At 46.9% G+C, this 22,598-nt stretch overlaps 1 protein-coding gene across 1 annotated transcript in view; it reads right to left on the bottom strand.

Annotated features, from left to right (window-relative positions):
• ABCA13 (ATP binding cassette subfamily A member 13) overlaps positions 1 to 22,598 on the bottom strand; it is a 374,957-nt gene that overhangs the window by 206,076 nt on the left and 146,283 nt on the right. The window contains exons 31-34 of the mRNA XM_042927326.1: positions 13,917 to 14,031; positions 12,206 to 12,535; positions 9,800 to 9,869; positions 8,964 to 9,095 (exon numbers count right to left, since the gene is read on the bottom strand). Of these exons, the coding sequence (XP_042783260.1) occupies positions 8,964 to 9,095; positions 9,800 to 9,869; positions 12,206 to 12,535; positions 13,917 to 14,031 (647 nt within the window). The remainder of the gene's footprint in view (positions 1 to 8,963; positions 9,096 to 9,799; positions 9,870 to 12,205; positions 12,536 to 13,916; positions 14,032 to 22,598) is intronic.

Here is a 22,598-nt window from a genome sequence, read left to right as displayed (position 1 = left end):
AGTTTGGTTGAATGCTGGGAATCAGACAAGTCACTTAAGAGATAAAAGGCCTACGCGGACAATCTTTCACTTTGACCCTCCAGCCAAGGGCGGACGCGTGACCGTCACCCCGCCTAACCCAAAGATTCAAAGACACGGTCGCAAAGGAGGACCGGGAAAGTGAAGGAAGGTGGGGAGCTGGTCATCTGACTTAACAGCCACCATCTCTTATGGGTTGAGCTGTGTGCCCCAAACTTCGCGTTGAAATCCTAGCCCCCAGTAACTCAGAACAGGGCTGTATTTGGAGGAAGGCTTTCAAGAGATAACTTGGATTCAGTGAGGTCATGGGGTGTCCCTACAGGCAGGGATTGGGGCACGGACAGGGAGTGAGGGCAGATCAACAGGACACGGGAAGGAGAGGGGGCCTCAGGAGGAGCCAGCCCTCCCCACGCCTGGATCGTGGGCCTCAGCCCGCGTCCGCCCTAGAAAACAGATACAGGCCGGATGCTCCCCAAGACCCCAGCGAACTAGTAACTACCCCTAACCACCAAGCAGACAAGCGGCTCACAGATAATTGCGTCCTGTTGCCCAGGCTCTCCCTTCTGGCACTGGCCAGGGTCTCCACCTGTATTCATTCACATGGTCCTGCGACCACCCGATGTGGGGGGTGCTATTATCACCCCTCCTTCCCCCGAGGGACAGGGGCCCAGCAAGACTTGTCGGAGGACACAGGCTGCTGAGCTGCAGTGGCCCCGCGGTACGCGCCTCTCTGAACACAGGCCAGAAGCAAGAGCATGTTGCCCTCCACGCACACAGGTCTGGAGACACGACTCATCTCCTGCACACCCCAGTGTCTTCAGCTGCCTTAATGGGAATACAGGGGCCCCATGCACATGCACAAACGAGGAGTTTGCAGAAATAAAAAAAGATAAGGAGCCGGCAGATGACAACCCCACCAAACCCCCCACCAAGAGGTGGTCTTCTGCTGAGCGACCTCGCTCTGGTGACCGTGGGTCACTGCCCTTGACAGCGTGAGTGGGCGCCACCTGCTGGAAGGGCAAGAGAACAGAGAATAAAACACCTTGGGGCATCCGAGTCCGCATTAGCAGGGGTAAAGGGGCGCCTAGACGCACAGACACGAGTTTCAAGGACACCAAACGGTCCCCACGAGGTTCAGCGACACCTGATCTTGGGTCCAGGCTGCAGAGACAGGAAGGATGGGAGACACCGCAGGGGCCTTTTGGAGTTAGAAACTACCAGGTCAGAAAATAGAGATGAGAAACAAATTGGATATTAATGGTTGATTTGCTAATTAAACCATCCCAGCTCTAATCTGTTTGCACTTTTAAAGTCCTGCTAATGAATCTATTAATGTAAATGAATGGGGGGAGGCCACGCGGCTCCGAAGCGGTCCCCTGCACTCCCCCTTGGCGTGCAGATGCAAATGTCTTATGTCACGTGCACGCTAAGAGCACGAGCACCCTGCTCGCATCACCATATGGAATCGGGCACATTAATCAACGCAAAGGCCCTGTGTATCCACAGAGCTTGTCCCCTGCAGGGGAGCTGCCTGCTGGCTGGCACAGGCCAGGAAACTCATTAGCATTGCCCCCCAAAACTGACAGTGATAAAAGCACAAGTCAATGAAAGTAGACAGATCGAGGAAATCAAATTTCACTGGAGGCACATAAAGAAGGGTTTACGGAAAGCAGAGTCTGGGAGGACCAGATGTCCGCCGGGGAGCACGCGCACAGGCGCGGAGACCCGCCAGTGACCTCGAACCTGGATCCTTACAGAGCCTCCCGCTCAGACACCAGGGTGAGGAATGCTGGGGTCCGCACCTGCCCCCTCACTCCACGGAGAAGACAGGCAGAAGAAGGTGGAGACACGCCTCACCCACCCCCGTCCAGGGGGTCCTCCCTACCCACAGGGGACTTTCCAACTGTGCATCTCAACACAAGACATTCGCAGAGGTGTTCTGGAAATGTGGGAAGGGGTAGTCTGGGTTGGCCCAGTGCACGGGTGTTGGAAACAGTAGGTTGTTATCATTATTCAGGCCCGGGGCCGCCAACGGATCAGGAGACAGGTGCCCTGTAAAGATAGTTTGCTGCTCAGTGCCCGGGAGCAGGGAGCCCACGGCACCACACGGGGCCATGTGGGGAAGCACCAGGGTCACTCGGAAGACAGAGGGGGAGGGGAGATGCGAACACGCGAGGCAGGGCAGCAGGCTGAGGTTGGGTATTTGAATAATTTCAACAGGCTCTGGAGCACAGAGGCCGCCCCCAAGCTGCTTGGTCCCCCGCCCAGGGGTGATGACAGCCCGGGATAGGATGGCCTACAGAGGAGGGGGTAGCTCCAGATGGCTGGTTTGCCTATGAAAAGTGAGCTCACGAGCAAGTCCTCTACTGTCTCTTGGAATCGGCTCGCCCTTGGGGGGACAGCTCCTCCAGGGTCAGTGAGGCCCCATGATGTTAGAGCATCAGATATGCAGAAAACAAAACAACATGGTTAATAAATGGGGGTGGCACTGATGGCCTTAGAGGGCAGGCAACCGGGCTGGTGAGGGTCCTACAAAGGGCAGAACGACCCAGCCCAACAAAGAATTGCCCTTGACCTGCATTCTGGGAGGCTCGTCCCAGTATAGCCAGTGGAGCCTAGGACAACTTTCTGTGCAGTTTTAACACACACTGAGTTTTCCAGGAATGCAAACACCTTGCAAACCACTGAAAGATCACTGTCTGATGCAGAAGTGTTCAGCATTTCAGAAAACCCCCCCAGCCATGTGATGCCAGCTCAACATTTCCAAAAACTCGACATGGCGTGGCTGTAACGGTTCACGGAGCTCTTACCACACAAATTCGGGGCGAAAAGATTGGAGACTGCTTTTCCCAAATGTAGAACCAAATATTTTCAAATTAGCAGGGTTTTGTGAAATGCACTACATTTTATTAATAAAAGTTTTTTTTTTAAACTATGTCATGTTAATGGGGCACCTGGGTGGCTCAGTCAGTTAAGCATCCAACTTCTGCTCAGGTCATGATCTCGTGGTTCCTGGGTTCAGACCCTGCATCGGGCTCTGTGTTGACAGCTCGGAGTCTGGAGCCTGCTTCGGATTCTGTGTCTCCCTCTCTCTGTTCCTCCCCCTCTTGCGCTCTGTCTCTCTCTCTCTCTCTCAAAAATAAAGACATGTTAAAAATTTTTTTCATGGGCAAGAGACATAGACATTTCTCCAAAGAAATGCGGATGGTCAACAGACACATGAAAAGATGCTCACCATCACTTAAGCAGCGATGCAAACCAAAACCACAATGAGGTATTAACACACAGCAGTCAGAACGGCTAATATGAAAAAGACAAGAAATAAAAAGTGTTGGTGAGGATGTGGGAAAAAAGAGAACCCTCCTGAACTGTTGGTGGGAATGTCAACTGATACAGCCACTGTGGAAAACACTATAAGAGTGCTTCAAAACGCTAGAAATAGAATTACCACATGATCCATTAATTCCACTACTGGTTATTTACCCAGAAGAATAGGAAAACGCTAACTTGAAAACATACACGCACTAGTATGATTATAGCAGCATTATTTTTTTATTAAAATTTTTTAATGTTTATTTTTGAGAGAGACAGAGAAAGAGAAATAGAGCACAAGTGGGAGAGGGGCAGAGAGAGGGAGAGACACAGAATCCAAAGCAGGATCCAGGTTCTGAGCCATCAGCACAGAGCCCGACACAGGGCTCAAATTCATGAACCATGAGCTCATGACCTGAGCCGAAGTCTGATGCTTAACTGACTGAGCCCCCGAGGCACCCTACAACATTACGTACATACAATAGCCAAACTATGGGCACAGCTCAAGTGTCCATCAACTGATGAAAGGATAAAGAATATGTGGTATTTGTACACAATGGAGTATTACTCAGCCATGAAAAGAATGATGCCCTGCCATCTGCAAAGACCTGGATGCAACTAGGGTATACGACGCTGAGTGAAATAAAGCCAGTCAGAGATAATAAATACCAAATGATTTCACTCATATGTGGAGTAAAACAAAAAAAAAAAAAAGGAGACAAATCAAAGCAACAGATTCTTAACTAGAGAGAACGCACTGATGGTCAACAGAAGGGAGGCGGGTGGAGGAAGGGGAAACAGGTGACGGGCTTGAAAGATGCACTTATCCTGGTGAGCTCCGGTGATGTGCATACGTGCTGAGTCACCACATCATCTACCGGAAACTAATAGCACACTGTGTGTTAACTATACTGGAATGAAAACTTTTCAAAGATTTTAACTGAATATGGTTCTATTTTATCCCTTATTTCATAGTTTGGTACACAGCAGCCAATGATCTCCCATATCCCACATCCACGTATATTCATGTAAAACACAACACAACAAGTGTGTGACTAGCTCACAGGAGTCCGTATTATCAATGTAAAGTTGATTCGTAATCAATCCACTATCTTAGACAGAAATGTAGGTTAGCCGGAATTTTGCTTTCCAAGATACCGTGCCAGGAGCATCAATGTGCACGTCTGTTTTGAATTGATCTGGCCGTTCCTTTAAATCTCTGTGGCAAAGAGAATAAACACTTTTTGTAAAGAGTTTAAGCAAACTCTGCACACAACGTGGGGCTCGAACTCACGACCCCGAGGTCCTGAGTCGCATAATTAAATTATTTCGGTTTCCCATAAACTAAGCACCTACACAGAAAAATCAAGGCCCTAATCCTCCCCAAGTCATTACAGTTTTCATCAGTCACAGAAGAAGAAAACAGTCTTCTATGTCTATGCAATACTATGCTCTGTCCAACATTAAACTATTTTATGTTTATCAAATATAAACTTTTCTTTATATAATGGTCTGTCCAAGTTGTTTCCTTGAACACATCGTCTTCCTAAAATCTGACTTGAGAATTTTAACATTTTCCTTCATGTATTCATTAGTTTTTATAAACTTGTAAACTATCCTTTCATTTTATTTCTGTGGATATTTTAAAATGCTGATTCCCATTTTTATAATGGAAACTTGATTTTTTAGTATATCTGTCTCTGGCATTATGGTTAGAAAGGACTTTGCTGTCTTTAAAATCATACTTCTTTTTGTTTTTTCACTTTTTTAATGTTTTCATACTTTTGAGAGAGAGAAAGAGTGTGAGCAGGGGAAGGGCAGAAAGAGAGGGACACACAGAATCGGAAGCAGGCTCCAGGTTCTGAGCTGTCAGCACAGAGCCCGACGCAGGGCTCGAACCCACGAAACGTGAGATCATGACCTGAGCTGAAGTCAGATGCTTAACTGACTGAGCCACCCAGGGGCCCCTAAAATCATACTTCTCCTAAAAAACAAATCATACTTTTCTCATTTCTTCATTACTTTAATAATATTTACTTCTGATGAATTAATGAATGAGTCTAACTTGTATCCTTTCTCATTGATTAAAAATGTGAACTTTAACACAAATTGAACTATTATTTACGGTGACTCGGTTTCCGAACTTTTTAATCTCTTCCATTGCTCTACTGTTATTACATGAGTCCTCCACCGTTTTATTGTTATTTTTTTAAGTGTATTTATTTATTTTGACAGAGAGAGAAAGAGAGAGAGAAGAAAGCATGTACATGAGTGTGAGGGAGGGAGGGGCAGAGAGGGAGAGACAGAATCCCTAGCAGGCTCCATGCTTAGCAGGGCTCAATCCCATGACTGTGAGATCATGACCTGAGCCAAAATCAAGACCCTGACGCTTAACCGACTGAGCCACCCAGGTGCCCCCGTACTCCACCATTTTAATCCTTGACAATTCACAGTGAGGTTCTATGTGATCATCAGCCACCAGTCCCCTTCATTATTTTCAACAACTTTCGACCACTGTCATTAATTTACATTTCTAGCTATCCCTGAGAAACATTTCAACAATTAAAACCAAATGCCTTTTTTAGTATTTTTATGTGAATGATTTATGTGGGTTTTATTGTATTACCACTACGGTTCATACTAAATGGTGTAGATTATATAAAGTCATACATTAACTTGGAGAAAGTCAACACGCTGAAAATGGTGAATCACCACATTAGGGAACTTGGCATCTCTTTCCATCTATTCAAATCTACTGTATGTTCACCAAATCTTTTAAGTTCTTATTGGATATATACTCTCTTCGATGTTAGAGTCACATGGAGATATTTTACTGCTCTTGAGAATGAAATCTTGTCGCGTTATACTCCGTATTTCCTGCCGACACACAGCTGAGCTACTGGTTTCTGTGGACACGCGCTTGTGATCAGTCATCTGATTGGTCACACCTTTCTGCTACAGATTCTTGCGTGTGACCCCCCAACAGTGGTGGTCTGTCTCCTGGTTTTGTCATCTCTGTCTTGTTCTGGTTTGTCGCCTCCCCCTGGGGCTGGAACTGTCACCTCCACGTCTAATTCCCGCCCGGGACAAGCACCTGCAGGGGAGGGTGAGCCGCGGGCATTCTGGCCTGCCCTCCCTCCTGGTCCCCCATCGCCTCCCCGCCACACCTTCCGTCGGACCACGACACCCTGACGGCCCTGAGAAGACACGGCAACTATGAGAGAGTCTTCTGGCTCCCACCCACGGCCCCGCAGCCCGCGCCTGTTACAGACATCCTCTGTGACCAGGAGGATCGTCCTCCGCGCACACCCGGGCACCTCTTCTCACCCTCACGGACGCCACCCCAGCCACCTCCCCGCCTCCTTGGGACTGGAGCATTGTCCCCAGCACACAGGCGTACAGCTTCGCAGCCATCCCAAATAATGACCACCACAATAATCATCATCAAACCCAAAGCCATTCTCCGCCTGCTTCCCCTGCCCGCTGCGGCTGCCGCCCCATTTCAGATTTGACTCGGCCACGCTCGCAAAAGCTGCAGAAATGCACCAGAGCCCGGCCTCCCATCTGGGATCTCTCTCTGTCTGCCCCTCTGTCTTTCTCCGGAGGCTCGCCTTGCCTGCAGAAGTGAGCAGGGCCAAGGGGTCGCTGGCTGGAAATGCCTTAACTTTGATACAAGACAACGTTCCCACCAGGATCCCCATGCGTCAGGTCCTGAAGGAGGAGGGGGGAACTCAGATCCTTCTGGATTCCTGGCCAAATTTCACATTGATCTCTGCGCTGCCCAGAGTAACCTGTCTTTGCTGGTGTTGAGGCTCCTCCGGGGACTCCAAGACTCCAGGTTATATCTAGATGTTTCTTTTCATTAACTTTGTACTTGATATGGTGAACCCCTTATTTTGCAAAACCTGATTTTCTTCTCCTTGGTTAATGACTGTTCCTTCTTTATTGTGTTTCATTTGGGTCTGGGCATCTCCTCATCAGGGAGAGCACATGTCTGCGAGCCCCGTCTGCCCGTCCCCTTGTGGCTGCCCGTCTGCATCTCTCCTGATTCCAGGGGCTTGCCATCACCCTCCAATCCCCACCGTGACTTTCCGCCCTATTCTTTTGCTCGTGACCCCTTCCTCAAACATTTTACAATCAACATCACACGCATTTTATAACCTCCCTCCCTCATGCTCCCTAGCTGCCTTCTAATACCCAGGGCTTCTCAATTTTATCTCACCTTGGCATTCTTCAGTTATTTTTTTTTAACTTCTTAGTTCCTAGAATCTGCCTTTCCTTAATTTTATTCAAAGCCCCCAGACAAAGCAATCTAAAAGTTCAAAGTACAGCCTGCCAGGCTTATGCTCTCTAATTCTTGGAGGCCATGTTTTCTTGCTTTTCTGTAAAATAATCTTGTCAATGGCACATTTCATTTGGATTTTTACTCATCCTTAAATGACACGTGAGCTCCCCAAGTCTGAAATAAGGTTTTGTAAAAAGAATGCACTGATGGTTTTCTGTCCCTTCATATTCAATGTGCAGATTAGAATCTCTTTCTCCATGTCTGTCTCTGTCTCTGTCTCTGTCTGTCTCTCTCTCTCCTTTAGTTCTTAACTTTAAAGGTACATGCCAAGTGAAATACCCAGGTGCTTTGGAAAATATAGAGACAAAATCACAAGTAATTTTAGCAATCATCAAAACATTATTGCTAAACATATAAAAAAAATAACTTTAAAGCTGTTTCTGCTCTTTTCACCCTGAGCAGGCGTGTAGTATAAATACCTTCTTCCCCAGAAACACAGCAGGGGAAAACCACTACTATCCGTGGCCCACCTTCCCACGGCCTCCAGATGCACCTGCCACAGGGCTCAGTTGGTTAAGCATCTGATTCTTGATCATGACCCAGACCATGATCTCACGTTTTGTGGGATCAAGCCCTGCCTGGGGCTCTGTGCTGACAGCGTGGAGCCTGCTTGGGATTCTCTCTCCCCGTCTTCTGCCCCTCTCCTGCACATGCTTTTTCTCTTTCTCAAAATAAAAAAACATAAAAAAAAAACAACTTTAAAATACAGCTTACAAGCCCCCTGAGGCCTTACTTAAAGAATGAACAATTATTCTAGGGGTGCCTGGGGGGCTCAGTCAGTTAAGCATCCAACTTCAGCTCAGGTCATGATCTCACAGTTCGTGAGTTTGAGCCCCAAACTGGATAGTGTCTGGGTTACCCCCCGGTTCCCAAACAGGCTCTCCACTGGGGAAGGGCCTCAGCTGTGGGGCTCTGCGCTAACAGCTCAGAGCCTGGAGCCTGATTCAGATTCTGTGTGCCGCTCTCTTTGTCCCCGGACACTTCATTTCCTCTTTATGAAACTGGGACGATAACGATCTGCTTTCCTCCCGCTGCAGACAAGGACAGTGACACTCTCTGCCGATCCAACAACTTTGCAATGGAAAGCACAGAATCACAGTAGAGTTGTGTGTTACCTCCCCCCGCCCCACCCCTGTCCTGCTCACGCTTTCTCTCAAAAATAATTACATTTAAAAAGAAGAATGAACAATTATTCTAATATTCATGTATATTGCTTTAAACTGGATTTGGCTTTTTTTTTTTTTTTTTTTAGCTGATTTTGGCATCTTCTACCATGCGGAATTCTTACCAGGAAGCAAGTTGTTCAAGTACCATCCACATACAAAATAAAGGCCTGAATCAAAGAGAATCATCCAGGAAACCCAGCCAAACGTCACACCCGTTTGCTCCAGAGGCTGGTACATGTTATTCCACTGAATCCCTGGAAGGAAGGGAAGGCCACAGTCAGACCGCATACCCTTTCAGGGTAGATTTTGGCGGGGTGAGTTCTTGCGTTCTGGAAACTCAAAGCAAAGCTGGGAGCAGCTGAGAGCAAAGACCATCCTGTGGATCATAGTTCTGCAAATGCAATGTCAGCCTGCTTAATATCACCTGTATTTCAAGGCGACCAGAGGGAGCAGCTTTAACAACACTTTAATATCTAACCCTTGCGATTTTGCTTTCGTGCTACTTTACTTATTTCTGATTTTGTGGCCTCAACAATATACACAGATCCAGGGTGACCCGATGGGGAGAGGTGTTCACATCAGCTAAATCAAACCCCAGGACTCCGTTGCACATTGTAACAAAGACTTTCTACCGTAGCGCTTGCAACATGACCACAGTCAACTCCTAAAAACCCAAATCACTGAAACTCTTTTTTAAAAAAGCAAAAAGCATCCCCTTGGGATGCCTGGGTGGCTCAGTTGGTTAAGTGTCTGACTGTTGGTTTCGGCTCAGGTCATGACCTCACGGTTGATAGGTTCGAGCCCTCCATTGGGCTCTGTGCTGTCAGCACGGAGCCTGCTTGGGATTCTCTCCCTCTCTCTCTCTCTCTCTGCCCCTCCCTGCTCACTCTTGTTCTCTCTCTCTCTTTCTCTATCAAAATAAATAAATACACTTAAAAAAAAAAAAGCATCCCCTTACCTGCTTCTTGCCCTTCTAGGAAGGTAATGAAAAATACTCCTTGGCCAAAGGCGGTGGTGGAAAGCAGGCACTGCCCGGGGACAACAAGAGACAAACAGCATGTTAGTACTTGACAGAGACCCCGTAAAACCCTCAGCGCTAAATCCAAACAGACCAGCGTCACCAGAGCAGGCGGGGCCGCACTGTCCTCCAGGCGGTGATTTCCATACGTGACCCTGGAAGCCTACGCCGAACGTCAGCCCATTCCAGAAAGCATGCTAACAAGCTAGCTTTTGGTGTGAAAAGGAATTATTTCTCTTCACTGCAGTGCCTCAAGTGCCATAAATCCAATGCGCTGCGCCCAGAAATGCAGAACACAGAACAGCGGAAAACGGAATGGAGCGATTTCTTATTTTTTATTACTAAGCGAATGCCCTGGAGCACACTGCAGGCCGACTGATGGAACATGTACACCATTCTACACTAGAAAGGGAGCACATTGAAGGAAAATGTTATTTTATTTCCAGGGGAGAAATCCTATGTCAAAAATAAATAAATAAATAAATAACCCCATTGAAAATGCATTTTATGCTTGAAGATATCATGTACCAGAGTTAGATTTTTTTGGTTTTTTTTTGGGGGGGGGGGGCTAGGAAACATGTGAACATGTAAAAGGAAGTCAGACTCGGTATGCTCCAACATTTAAACAGATGGATTGAAGTAAAAACCATATAACAGTGTTTGAAATTCAGGCCAGGTGGTCAATGTCTCTTTTCCTACATGTGAGGAGTATGGGGTCGGGGTGGGGGGTGGTGACACATGGTCTCAGTTTTAATTGAGACCAACATTATGGGTTATAAAGTATCACCGATGTGACATAAGCTAATGGACACTGGTGAGCAGGTAACCATGGAGAAAAATCCTGATTAAAGACGCCATGTTTTTTCAAGGTGCACACACATCCATGCTGTATGTACATGGCCAGTCGGGAAACATGAAGGTTTACACGAAGCTGGAGAAAAACAATTTGGTCTTCACAGAAGTATTTCACCCTAAAGTTCAAAAGGAACAGAGAAAGTGACCCCGTCCCAACAAATGAGGATACATCTACCGTCATGACGTTGCGTGGGACCAGTGACCTCGGAAGGCTTCAGATGCCCCCTCGAAGCCCTGGGATTCCATCCCTCCTCGGCATCTCCCAAATTCTCCCCTAGTGGCTCTAGCCACACCTCCCAACAGACTGCACTTTGGGAACTTGGCCTGACCTGTTGGGGACAAGTGAACCCTGGGGCATAATTCTAATGTTTGCAGGGACAGTGCTGGCTCGCCCGAACTGACCGTCCTCACAGCCATCTGCCCGTCCCTTCCACGCAGATTGAGTTCCCACTATGCACCCGGCTCTGCACTTGCCAGGAAACTCAAAACAGAATGGACGAGTGTCTCTCTTCTTTGTATTTCATATCCCAGACTTAAAAGAATTATCATGCTTCTCCAGGAGTTACATGGTACACGGATGAATGAATTGGCATTGCTAATGGAGAGATCTTCCCACCTAATGTGAGATGATTCCTGATGCTTCATGAAGAGTTTATTTTTTTGCTTCTAAAATAGCTTTAGAAATCTACTTCTTGGGACGCCTGGGTGGCTCAGTCGGTTAAGTGTCCGACTTTGGCTCAGGTCATGCTCTCACGGTTCATGGGTTCAGGCCCCACGTTGGGCTCTGTGCTGACAGCTCGGAGCCTGGAGCCTGCTTCGGATTCTGTGTCTCCCTCTCTCTCTGCTCCTCTCCCACTCACACTCTGTCTCTCTCTCTCTCAAAAATAAATAAACATTTAAAAAAATTTTTAAAAAAAAGAAATCTACTTCTTTCCATCTGTGATACAGAGAGGCACGGAGTCTCTATGGCTGTCTTTAGGATGTTACCGATTTCCAAAGAGTCTCCAGAGGACAGTCCCCATTACATGAAAAGTGCCAATTCTCAGCAGCTCCTCTCTTGCAAAACCACTGCAATGTCAACCAATGACCATTATAAGGTGTGCATCTGCGGGCAGCATCAAGACCAGTAGGCTTCAGGGGCCCCTGGGGGGCTCAGTTGGTTGAGCATCCAACTCTTGACTTTGCCTCAGGTCATGATCTCACGGTTCATGGATTCGAGCCCCACATCGGGCTCTGCACTGACAGCTCAGGGCCTGGAGCCTCCTTGGGATTCTCTGTCTCCCCTCTCTCTGTCCCTACCCCGCTTACACACTTGCTCTCTCTCAAAATAAATAAAACTTACAAGAAAAACAAAAAGAGAGACAGACGTAGGCATCAGAAAGCCCACCGAGATCTGAAAGTGATAAGTTGACATGTGATGTGGTGACTGCTTTGTTGGGCAGATACAGCAGTTGTATTTTGCACGTCTACAAAAAAAACCAACCCACTTACCAGAAACGTCTGAATGACAACACTCAATTGGTTACGGAGAACCAACAGAACGATGTAGGGCAGGAAGCTGATCATGTACACCAGGCTAGTGCAGAGCGCAGCCGTGTTGGCTTGGCTGAAAAATGTGCTCAGGAAGTAACTCAGCATGACGACCGACACCGCGAAATCCAGGAGGAAGAGGAAGATGATACAGGCGTTGCTGTGCGCGAAGATGCCGCTCACTTTCAGAATGATGGCCAGGGCGGCACTGCTGATGGCCAGCATGGCCATGTTCTCCAGAAACCAGGCCAGGAAAAGGATGGTCGGGTGCACCCCCATCATCCGCACGTACTGTCAAGAGAAGGGAAACCAGAGTCGTGACCCGGGTACTCGAGGAGGACCAGACCGGATCACGGGAAAAGCAAGGAGGCCAGCGCTGGATACGGCCAGCTTGGAAATCAGTGGCTCAGTCGGTGAAGCGTCCGACTCTTGGTTTCAGCTCAGGTCATGATCTCACGGTTCGTGGGTTCAAGCCCCACGTTAGGCTCTGTGCTGACAGTGCAGAGCTTGTTTGCGATTCTCTCTCTCTCTCTCTCTCTCTCTCTGCCCCTCCCCTGCTTACTCTCTACCTCTCTCTCAAAATTATAAATAAACACGGAAATAAATAAGAAAACCAGTAAAATAAATAGGTGAACAATATGGAAAACAATAGTGCAAGTTCAAGTCAGAACTGAATGAGAACACTACACTTTGCCACGCGTCTCCTTCACCTGAATAAGTAGGAGGCTGGTGGGTAGTGTGAGCCCCTCCTCCACAAGGTCGGCGTTCATCTGGTACTTTTTTTTTTTTTTACATTTTTTAATTGATTTTTGAAAGAGAGAAAGAGAGAGAGTGCAAGCGGGGGAGGGGAAGAGAGAGAGGGAGACAAAGAATCTGAAGCAGGTTCCAGGCTCTGAGCTGTCAGCACAGAGCCTGACACGGGGGCTCGAACCCGCGAACCGTGAGATCATGACCTGAGAGGAAGTCAGACATTTAACCGACTGAGCCACCCAGGCACCCCCACCTGGTACTTTCATGAACTCTCCTTCTTAGAAGCAGTTTTGACAGTTTCAAATTTTAATGATATTAAAACAAAAATAACAAGGCTCCCCGTGAGGCAATCTAACCACACATCAAGTGGGAAGTGCACCCTTACGTCTTTCTGGGTTGTATAAAAATTGCTGAGGCAAACCGTAAGAGACTCTTAAATACAGAGAAGAAACTGAGGGTGGATGGGGGGGCAGGGAGGGGGGAGAAGTGGGTGACGGTCACTGAGGAGGGCACTTGGGATGAGCACTGGGTGTTGTATGTAACAACGAACTACGGGAATCTACCCCAAAAACCAAGAGCACGCTTTACACACTGTATGTTAACCAATTTGACAATATATGATATTAAAAAAAAAGAAATTAAATTGCTGAATGAGCAACACTGGCTCCCGTCTTTGAATGTGGTGAGCCTGCCCTTGGGCCTCCTTCCATCTCCACAGGAAACACCTGTTGACTGGCAGAACGTCAGGCTTCAATGTGGAACGTTTGCCTTGAGACCCCCGCCTCAGCTCATCTGTGTCCAGGAACCCCAGCAGAGAGGAGGGCAGGCCAAACAGAGTCCGGGGTCAGTTGTGGGAACAGGATTTGGCTCCAAAGCCCCACCTCTCCTCCTGGTGTCCCAGGCAAGCAGCTGGACTGATTACCTCTTCTATCTGGATCTCTCGCTCGTACACCAGCTTTCGGACCATGCTGGCCACAGACACCATCCACGTCAGCATCATGATCAGAGGGAAAAAGAAACCGACGTTGTTCAAGAATCTGCAAGGAAATAATCCAGTCGGCATCCGAGGGCAAGCACAGGGTTCTACCCAGAGTCAGGCTCACGTGTGGGTGCTTTTTTTTACATTGTCCTCGGAAGCTACGAGTCCTTTTAAGGAACACTATCTCGTGTGGCCATTTCAACAGTCTTTTGACTTAGGACCACTGGCTCGTGTCCTGATTTAATACGCGTGCAACTCACAAAGGAGACACATGGGGTGGGAGTTTCCTGGAGCAGCCACTGTCACCTGCCCCCAATCAGTCCTCTCTGACACCTTCCTGGGCAGAGGAGGTGCAAAGAAGGAAACCGGCCATTAACTCATGACTACAATTTCCCCCACGTAGTTGGGACCATTGTGTATCTGCAATCAATGATATCCATTGACCACAGGTTATCGCCTATATTATACATGAAAACTGACCGTTGAATGTCTCCCTGTCTCTTTCCCCAATGCTCACCTCCCACCCACTCTAACCAATTTTCTTTCTTTTTTTTTTTTCGGTATTTTTTTTTAAGTTTATTTATTTATTTTGAGAGAGAGAGAGCATGAACACAGAAGGGACAGAGAGACAGGGGGAGAGAGAATCCCAAACAGGCTCCATGCTGTCAGCACAGAGCCCCACGCAGGGCTCGAACTCATTAGCCAAAAGATGACGACCTGAGCTGAAATCAAGATGCTTAACCGACCAGGCCACCCAGGCTTCCCTTGACATGACCCCTGTCTAGAACACCCATGACAGCATGCCTCAATCCCAATGGGAATTTCTCCACTATTTTCCTTCTTGAGCTCTCAGCTGTGTCTGACACCGGTGACAGGTCCCTCCTTCCCTCCCTTTGTTCGCTTCCAGAACAACTCTCAGCTTTCCGTCAATCTCCTCTCTTTCCTTCACTGTGACTTTTCCTTTAAACATGGGATTCGCACCCCAACCCTGCACTCTGCCTCTTCCCCCCTTACCCTCTGCGCTCGAGACCCACATGTTATTATTATTTGATTCATCACCGAGGCCACCCAAAGGGGCAAGCCATTTTAGTGGACATGTGGTATGCAGACGAACCAGAGAGAAAGGCCCTGTCACAAAGGATCCTGCTTTCCACTGGGGGGTGGCGGCACTTAGCATAAGCCAGCACAAGGAGACACACGGCATAGTGTCAAATATGTGAAAAACGGCTTCGGCCATGGTGGGAAGGGAGGAGATCTCAAATCGGGTAGTTGGCCAGGGTGTCTGTGGAGAACAGACAGAGGAAATGGGCCCCACGGGAATCTGAAGGGACATGGCTCCAAGCAGAGGGGCAGCAGGTGCGAGCACAGGGGACAGTGGCGTGGGGGCAAGGCTCAGGGGCGGCCAAGGATGGTGTGGATTAGGACACGGAGGTGGGGGGGGGGGGGTGGCACGTTAGCTGGGGCCACATCATGCAAGGATTCCACACGTCTGGGCGAGGGCTGACAAAAGGGTTCTGGAATGGGGAGAGGGAAACAAAGAGGGGACATATCAGGTGTATGGATTTTAAAAAGACCACCGAATGCAGCGTAGACAGAGGAAAGCAGGGTTGCCGCAGTGTGGACAAGGCTGCCGGCGAAGATGCCAACCTGGAGACAGAACCCTATGGCTGGGCCCCCACCCACCCCCAGACCTCCCCTTAGAGCGTTATCTCCAGTGTGGACCCCAGGCCCTTCACACTGGACGGTGAGCCCGTCGGGGAGGGCCCCCCACTGCGCTTCCTCTGCTTGGCAAAGGCTGGCCACATAGTGCAAGCCAAAAATATTTGTTCATGAAACCGTGAATGAGGACATAAAAAGGGGGTGGGGGTAACTTCTTCGTTTTTATCCATTTTTCTGCTTAAGACGACTATAGTGAGCGATCCACGGGGTGAATCACATCTTAAAGCGAAATTATCAGTTCACTGGTAGGCTATACGGCGACGGCATGTAGTCAACTCATGCGCTATTCGGTTTTGTGATTTTTCTAGGGATTTTGAGTCATTGTTTTTATAGTGTTTTATAGCAGGAAGTGCCCATATACTCTATACACCTGCTCATCTCACAAATGACATCTCTTCTCCCGGAGTAACCCAATTTGCCACAAAAATGAAGCTTGGATCGCCTGGAAAGTTAAAAACAACGAATACAGAGCTTACAGGGGGGGTGAGGGGGGAGGAAAAAAGTTCATGTCTGTTCATGAACTTTGTCCTTTTTTACTTAAAGGCACTGGAATTGATGGCTGTTGACCTCTGTGCTTCCAGCACCGCGGGTCTTACAAAGGAGCCAATAAGCATCACACACAAACGTTAAGATTCCGTGCGAGTTATTCCAGAAGCCACACGGAGTCAGGATTCTATGTGTGTCTGGGGCTAGGAGGGCATGCCCCGTGGACCCCTGCACCCTTGTAAAGGAGAGTGTCACGAGAGGCCAGAAACTGAGTAAACCCAACTCTGGGGTTCTTGCAGCCACTACCCCAGACCGCAGACAATGCCCAGACACTCTGCACATGCATGCCCGAGGGAGGCCACTGGGGAGGAGCTACATGGAAGGAGAGACCCCGATACATGGCTATGTACCTCACCCTTTCCCCATCCGCTCCTGAAAACCAGTCCCGAGTCAACGCAAGAAGGAGAAAATGTTCATTCCACTTTTGACAAATGCTTGAAAGTACTGGAAACAGCTGCTAAAAATAAGCAAGGTCAAGAAGGAGTCACACAAAAAAGTAGGTAAGAGATGAATGAGGCAAAACCCTACCCCCTGTACACCTAGAAGTTCCCATCAACACTGCGCTTTGTATCTTTTCTTCATTTGTCTTTAGTTTATCCTGAGAAAGTGAGAAAAAGCAGGAAGGGGAGAGAGAGAGAATCCCAAGCAGGCTCCGCACTGGCAGCACGGAGCCCGACACGGGGCTCGAACTCACGGACCATGAGATCATGACCTGAGCCGAAATCGAGAGTCAGACGCTCAACCGACGGAGCCCCGCGGGCGCCCCCAAACTGCACTGCCTACTGTCTAGGGGCATGATCTTAGGGCACAACACATGGAACAGGATGTGTCCAGTGGGTGCCAGGCTGCATGTGAAGGTGGGTGGTGTCTGGAACCACTCTTGCGCCCAGACCCTGTCTCCAGGGAAAGAGACGACGAGCGTTACACGAAGAAGATACGTATCTGCAGGAGGCGCTCGGTCCTTGGGGCCACGGAAAAGAGAGCCTCCGAGCTGTGTAGCCATTAACGTCACCTGGTCGTCACACTGACGGGACCCTCTTGCAAACAACCAGGCAGGAATACCCAATTCGTTCAAAACGATACCAAGCACAAATCCAGCACATCTATGTAAGGAATACAGGTGGGTGCATCTCACAGTTATTAACAAATGAAGACCTGCCCAAAAAGATGGCTACATTAAGCAGATGAAAATCGTCAACAGGGGCGCCTGGGTGGCTCAGTCGGTTGAGCTTCCGACTTCGGCTCAGGTCATGATCTCACCGTTCCCAAGTTCGAGCCCCGCGTCGGGCTCTGTCCTGACAGCTCAGAGCCTGGAGCCTGCTCCGGATTCTGTGTCTCCCTCTCTCTCTGACCCTCCCCCGTTCATGCTCTGTCTCTCTGTCTCAAAAATAAATAAACATTAAGAAAAAAAAATTTTTTTTAAATCATGAATGTATTTGTTGCTATCAATTTCAAAAGATTCAGTAGGGCAATTCCCTACGTGAAAAGCACCCCACCGCAGAGCTGCTACAATTCAGTGAGGAGATGGCAAGACGGCAAGAAGGTCTGAAACGTGAACTGGAAGAATGTGAGAATGTGGAAAGAAACATCAGGAAAACAACAGCCGCCACACAAATGAGGACATAATTAGACGAAGCACAGGTCAAATCGATAACTGCCCAAAACATAGTGAGGAACACGGAAAATTGAAACACAACTAAAAGAAACAAATAAATTTTTTAAAAAGGTATTTTTTTTAATTAGGGAAATTTAGAGACACCTGGGTGGCTCAGTCAATTAAGCATCCGACTCTTGATTTTGGCTCAGGTCATGATCTCACGGTGCATGAGTTCGAGCCCCACAATGGACTCCACGCTGACAGTGCAGAGCCTGCTTGAGATTCTCCCTCTATCTCTCTGCCCCTGACCTGCTCATGCTCTCCCTCTCCCTCAAAATATATAAACAAACCTAAAAATAAATAAATAAGTAAGCAAATTGGGAAATTTTATGGCTAAGAAACGCAAGGTAAAGAAACCTATGCAATTGGAGTCCCTGAAGAAGAAAAACCAAATACTGGAAGATAAGAAATTGGTAATGTTGGAAAACATCAAAAGTTTCCATACCAGAAAACTCAAATATACACATTGAAAAGTCTTATCTTGTGCCATGGAAAATTATTCTAGAATGGTCAACAGTGAAATGGATCCCACGAAATTGATTGAATTTTCAAGTTCCTACCAGCTTGCCAAAATTACCAGGTTCAGGAAAAGCAGGGAAATATCAAAGTGGCCTCAGACTGCTCCACAATCACATTCAAGGCCAAACATAACGGAGTTATTTCTACAAGATACTTGAGGAAATGGTGAGTCAAGGATTTCGTATCCAGCCAAGCTGCCTTTCAAATATAAATGCTGCAAAACGTTTTAAGTGTGTAAGAAATCAGGTTAAATTATCTCATAAGCTCATCCGGGGGAAATTACTAGAAGACAAATGTTAGCCCACCCAAGGATGACCAGTAAATTGCAGTGCGAGGGTAATGCTATGCAATGAATATGTATTCCAATAAAAGTAAGACTAAAACAAAACTGGAAATTCAGATGACAAGACAGACTGGAAATGTTATGTCCCCTGAAATGCAGAAATGATACAACAGACAAAAATTGGCAGTTTATGGGACGTGAGTCAGAGAGAAAGAATAAGTTGGTGAATGCCCAAATCAGGCTCTTTGTTCAACCATGACAGATGTAGAACATAAGCACAGACATCTTTCCTGGTACAATCCAAGACGTGGAGATAATATCAACTAAAATTGCATGATGGTGAGGAAAAAGTTAGTGATGGAAGAAGAGAAATTACTTCATTTTTATTTTGCATGGTAAAAATAAAAATATTGATTTTTTTTTCAATGTTTATTTACTTTTGAGGAGAGAGAGAGAGAGAGAAAGGGAGAGAGAGTGTGAGCAGGGGGAAGACAGAGAGAGGGAGAGACACAGAACCCGTAGCAGGCTCCAGGCTCTGAGTTGTCAGCATAGAACCCAATGTGGGGCTTGAACTCATGAACCACAAGATCATGACCTGAGCCGAAGTCAGACACTTAACCGACGGAGCCACCCAGGCACCCCAGAGGCTGACATTATTTATAGAATGTTCTTAGTATAAGGTAACCACCAGAACAACAATAAATCATTACTAAATATGAGCAAAATTTAAAAGTGAAATTATAAAAAGAATTAAATAAAATAAAAATATTTTAAACAAGGGGTCCCTGGGTTGCTCCATCGGTTAAGTGTCTGCCTTCAGCTCAGGTCATGATCTCTCAGTTCATGAGTTGAAGTCCCACATCGGGCTCTCTGCTGTCAGTGGCGGAGCCTGCTTTGGATCCTCTGTCTCCCCCTCACCCCCCTCCCTTTGTATTCCTCTGCTTGCTCTCTCTCAAAAAACTAACATCTAAAAAATAATTTAAAAAATATAAAAGCGAAATTATAAGTATAGAAAAATACTTAACTAGGAACACATATACATGAAACTTCACTTAATGCTATTGCACAGCTAACTTCACCCATATAAGAAGGTATATGAGACATACAAGAGACACATCTGAAACAAAAAGCTTCAGAAAAGTCTAAAATGAACAGAGGGGCAAAGGCACATCAAGCAAATGGGAATACAGAGGTGGAGGGGGAGAGAAAGAAAGGAAGGAAAAAAAGCAGAGGTCATCAATTTAATTTCATACAAGGTAGACTTACGTGCACAAAACATTAAATACACTCAGAACACAATTATTCACAGCTGTGCACAGCATTCAAAGGGTCAACAACCCATAAATCTTTCACAAAAGTAGATTCTATATTACTTGATAGAGAAAAATGCTATTATTTCAAAATGTAGAAATGATAAAGACATCTTTTTCTTTTTTATTTTTTTTAATGTTTTTCATTTCTGAGAGATAGAAACAAAGCACGAGCAGGGGAGGGGCAGAGAGAGAGGAAGACACAGAATCTGATGCAGGCTCCAGGTTCCGAGCTGTCAGCACAGAGCCCAACTCGGGGCTCAAACTCATGAACCATGAGATCATGACCTGAGCCAAAGTCGCTTGACTGACTGAGCCACCCAGGTGCCCCAAAGACAATATTTTGTGATGGCAATATAAAAATTAGGGTCCATCAACAGAAGTTGGCAATTAGTGCATGATACAGTTTTGAGTGTCAATCTGATTTTAAAAATGCTATCACCAGATTAACTTTAATTTTTTTTTAAACCTTATTCATTTTGAGAGAGGGAGACAGAGCACAAGCAAGACGGGGAGGGGCAGAGAGAGAGAGGGAGAGAGAGAGAGAATCCCAAGCAGTCTCCACTCCAGCAGTGCAGAGCCCTAAGCGGGCTTAAAGCCATGAACCGTGAGATCATGACCTGAGCCAAAACCAAGAGTCAGATGCTTAACCACTGAGCCACCCAGGCGCCCCTATTTTCTTTTTCTTTTTCTTATCATAAGCACACTGAGTAACTCTGTGAACTCTTGAGGACTTCCACTCAAAAATTAAAAGAAACTTGACTGAAACAGCTCTTGGGAAAAGAAGCCTACAGACATCCATATTCCACGTACGTAAAAAACAATGAATTTTTAGCCACACATCAGATTGAGGGGACACGGTTAAAATAGTGGTTGAAAGGAAAGTCATCATCTGAGGTAACTACATAAATTAAAGGAAAAAAAAAGAACACTAAATATAATGAATTAGGTAGGGGTGCCCGGGTGGCTCTGTCAGTTAAGCGACAGACTTTGGTTCAGGTCATGATCTCATGGTTTGTGAGTTCAAGCCCCAAATCGGGTTCCACACTCTCTCCCTCCCTCTCTCTCTGCATCTGATGGGATTCTCTCTCTCTATCAAAAATAAAATAACAATTAAGAAGTGGCTTTATTAAAATAAATAAATATAACAAATTAAACACTGGTCTCAAATATCAAAGGAACAACACAATATATTGAAGGTACGGAAAGCAAGTAAGTAACAAACATAAAAGCACACATCACAAATAAGTTAGAAAAGACAAAGAGCATCGATGAATGAAGTCCAAATATGTTTCCATGAAGAAGAAAAACCAGACCAAGAACATACCGAAAGCACACAATGAATTTTTTTAAGACTCCAGTGCCAGGCTGGCTCAGCAGGGAGAGCATGTGACTCTAGATCTCAGGGTTGTAAGTTCGAGCCCCACGTTGGGTATAGAGTTTACTTTAAAACATTAAAAAATTAGGGGCGCCTGGGTGGCTCAGTTGGTTAAGCATCCAACTTAGGCTCAGGTCATGATCTCACGGTCTGTGAGTTCGAGCCCCGCATCAGGCTCTGTGCTGACAGCTCAGAGCCTGCTTCGGATTCTGTGTCTCCCTCTCTCTCTGCCCCTCCCCCACTCACGTTTTACCTCTCTCAAAAAAAAAAACTTTTTTTTTTTTTAATTAAAAATCAAAAACAAACCTCTGGGAAGAAAAGCATGTCAGAGGCACAAGCACAGCGGGCGGAGGAGGGGGAAGAAGTTTTGATGGGCTGCCTGGCTTCTCCTCTCTAGCACCTCATCGCAGGGGAGGCTGGATGGCAAGCTGATGGTTCCCGGCTTCCACCGACCTCCACACTGGGTGACAAGGTCTGACGGGGCCCTTTGACGCTCCCCCTCAGGACCTCCACAGAGGAGGGGACACTGCCTTCCTGTGGTCCTCCTGTCCCAGGAGCTGCAAGCCTCCCGCAGGCAGGGATGACACCTTTTCCCGGGTCCACGAAGGCCAGTCGACCACAGTGCCTGACACGTGGCAGGTGCTGGACCCGTCGTTTTCCAAAGAAGAACGAGCACGGGCTCTTGGCAAGATTCACAATGTCAAGCATGTGAAGTACGTATCACCATGACAACGCATGGAGGACTGGTCCCCAAACAAAACAGAACAGAATACAACCCCGATGTATCAGAAGAAGGAAGGAAGTAGGATTTCTCTTGATAATCATTGGCTTATAAAGCTAACAATTAAAAAAAAAAAAAGGAACAAGAAACACATTAAAGCGAGAGAGGCCAGAATAGGATGTTCATCCGCTCCTGCTGTCCAGACAGCAAAAATCAAACAAGTATGTTCCAGATCCTTCCGCATATTGATCCCTACTCTGGAACCCACACAAAAGCCCTATCAGTAAATGCTTGCAAATAGGAAATCAAAAGTTCGTATTTATGTAAGCCTCCTTAAGAGGACACTTTGATCTTCCTAAACATTGTCACCAGTTCTGAAGGGGGCAAATGCTTGACTTACATTCTAATGACCCCTTGCTAACAGTGTTTTCTCTGTGGCTTGTCTCTATTAGCACATCCAGTGAGCTCAAAGACGGAAAAGTGATGAGCACG

The sequence above is a fragment of the Panthera leo genome, chromosome A2, assembly GCF_018350215.1.
Source record: "Panthera leo isolate Ple1 chromosome A2, P.leo_Ple1_pat1.1, whole genome shotgun sequence".
Classification (NCBI taxonomy): domain Eukaryota; kingdom Metazoa; phylum Chordata; class Mammalia; order Carnivora; family Felidae; genus Panthera; species Panthera leo.
Note: the sequence above shows the minus strand (reverse complement) of the source record. Positions and strands in the feature narration are given on the sequence as shown.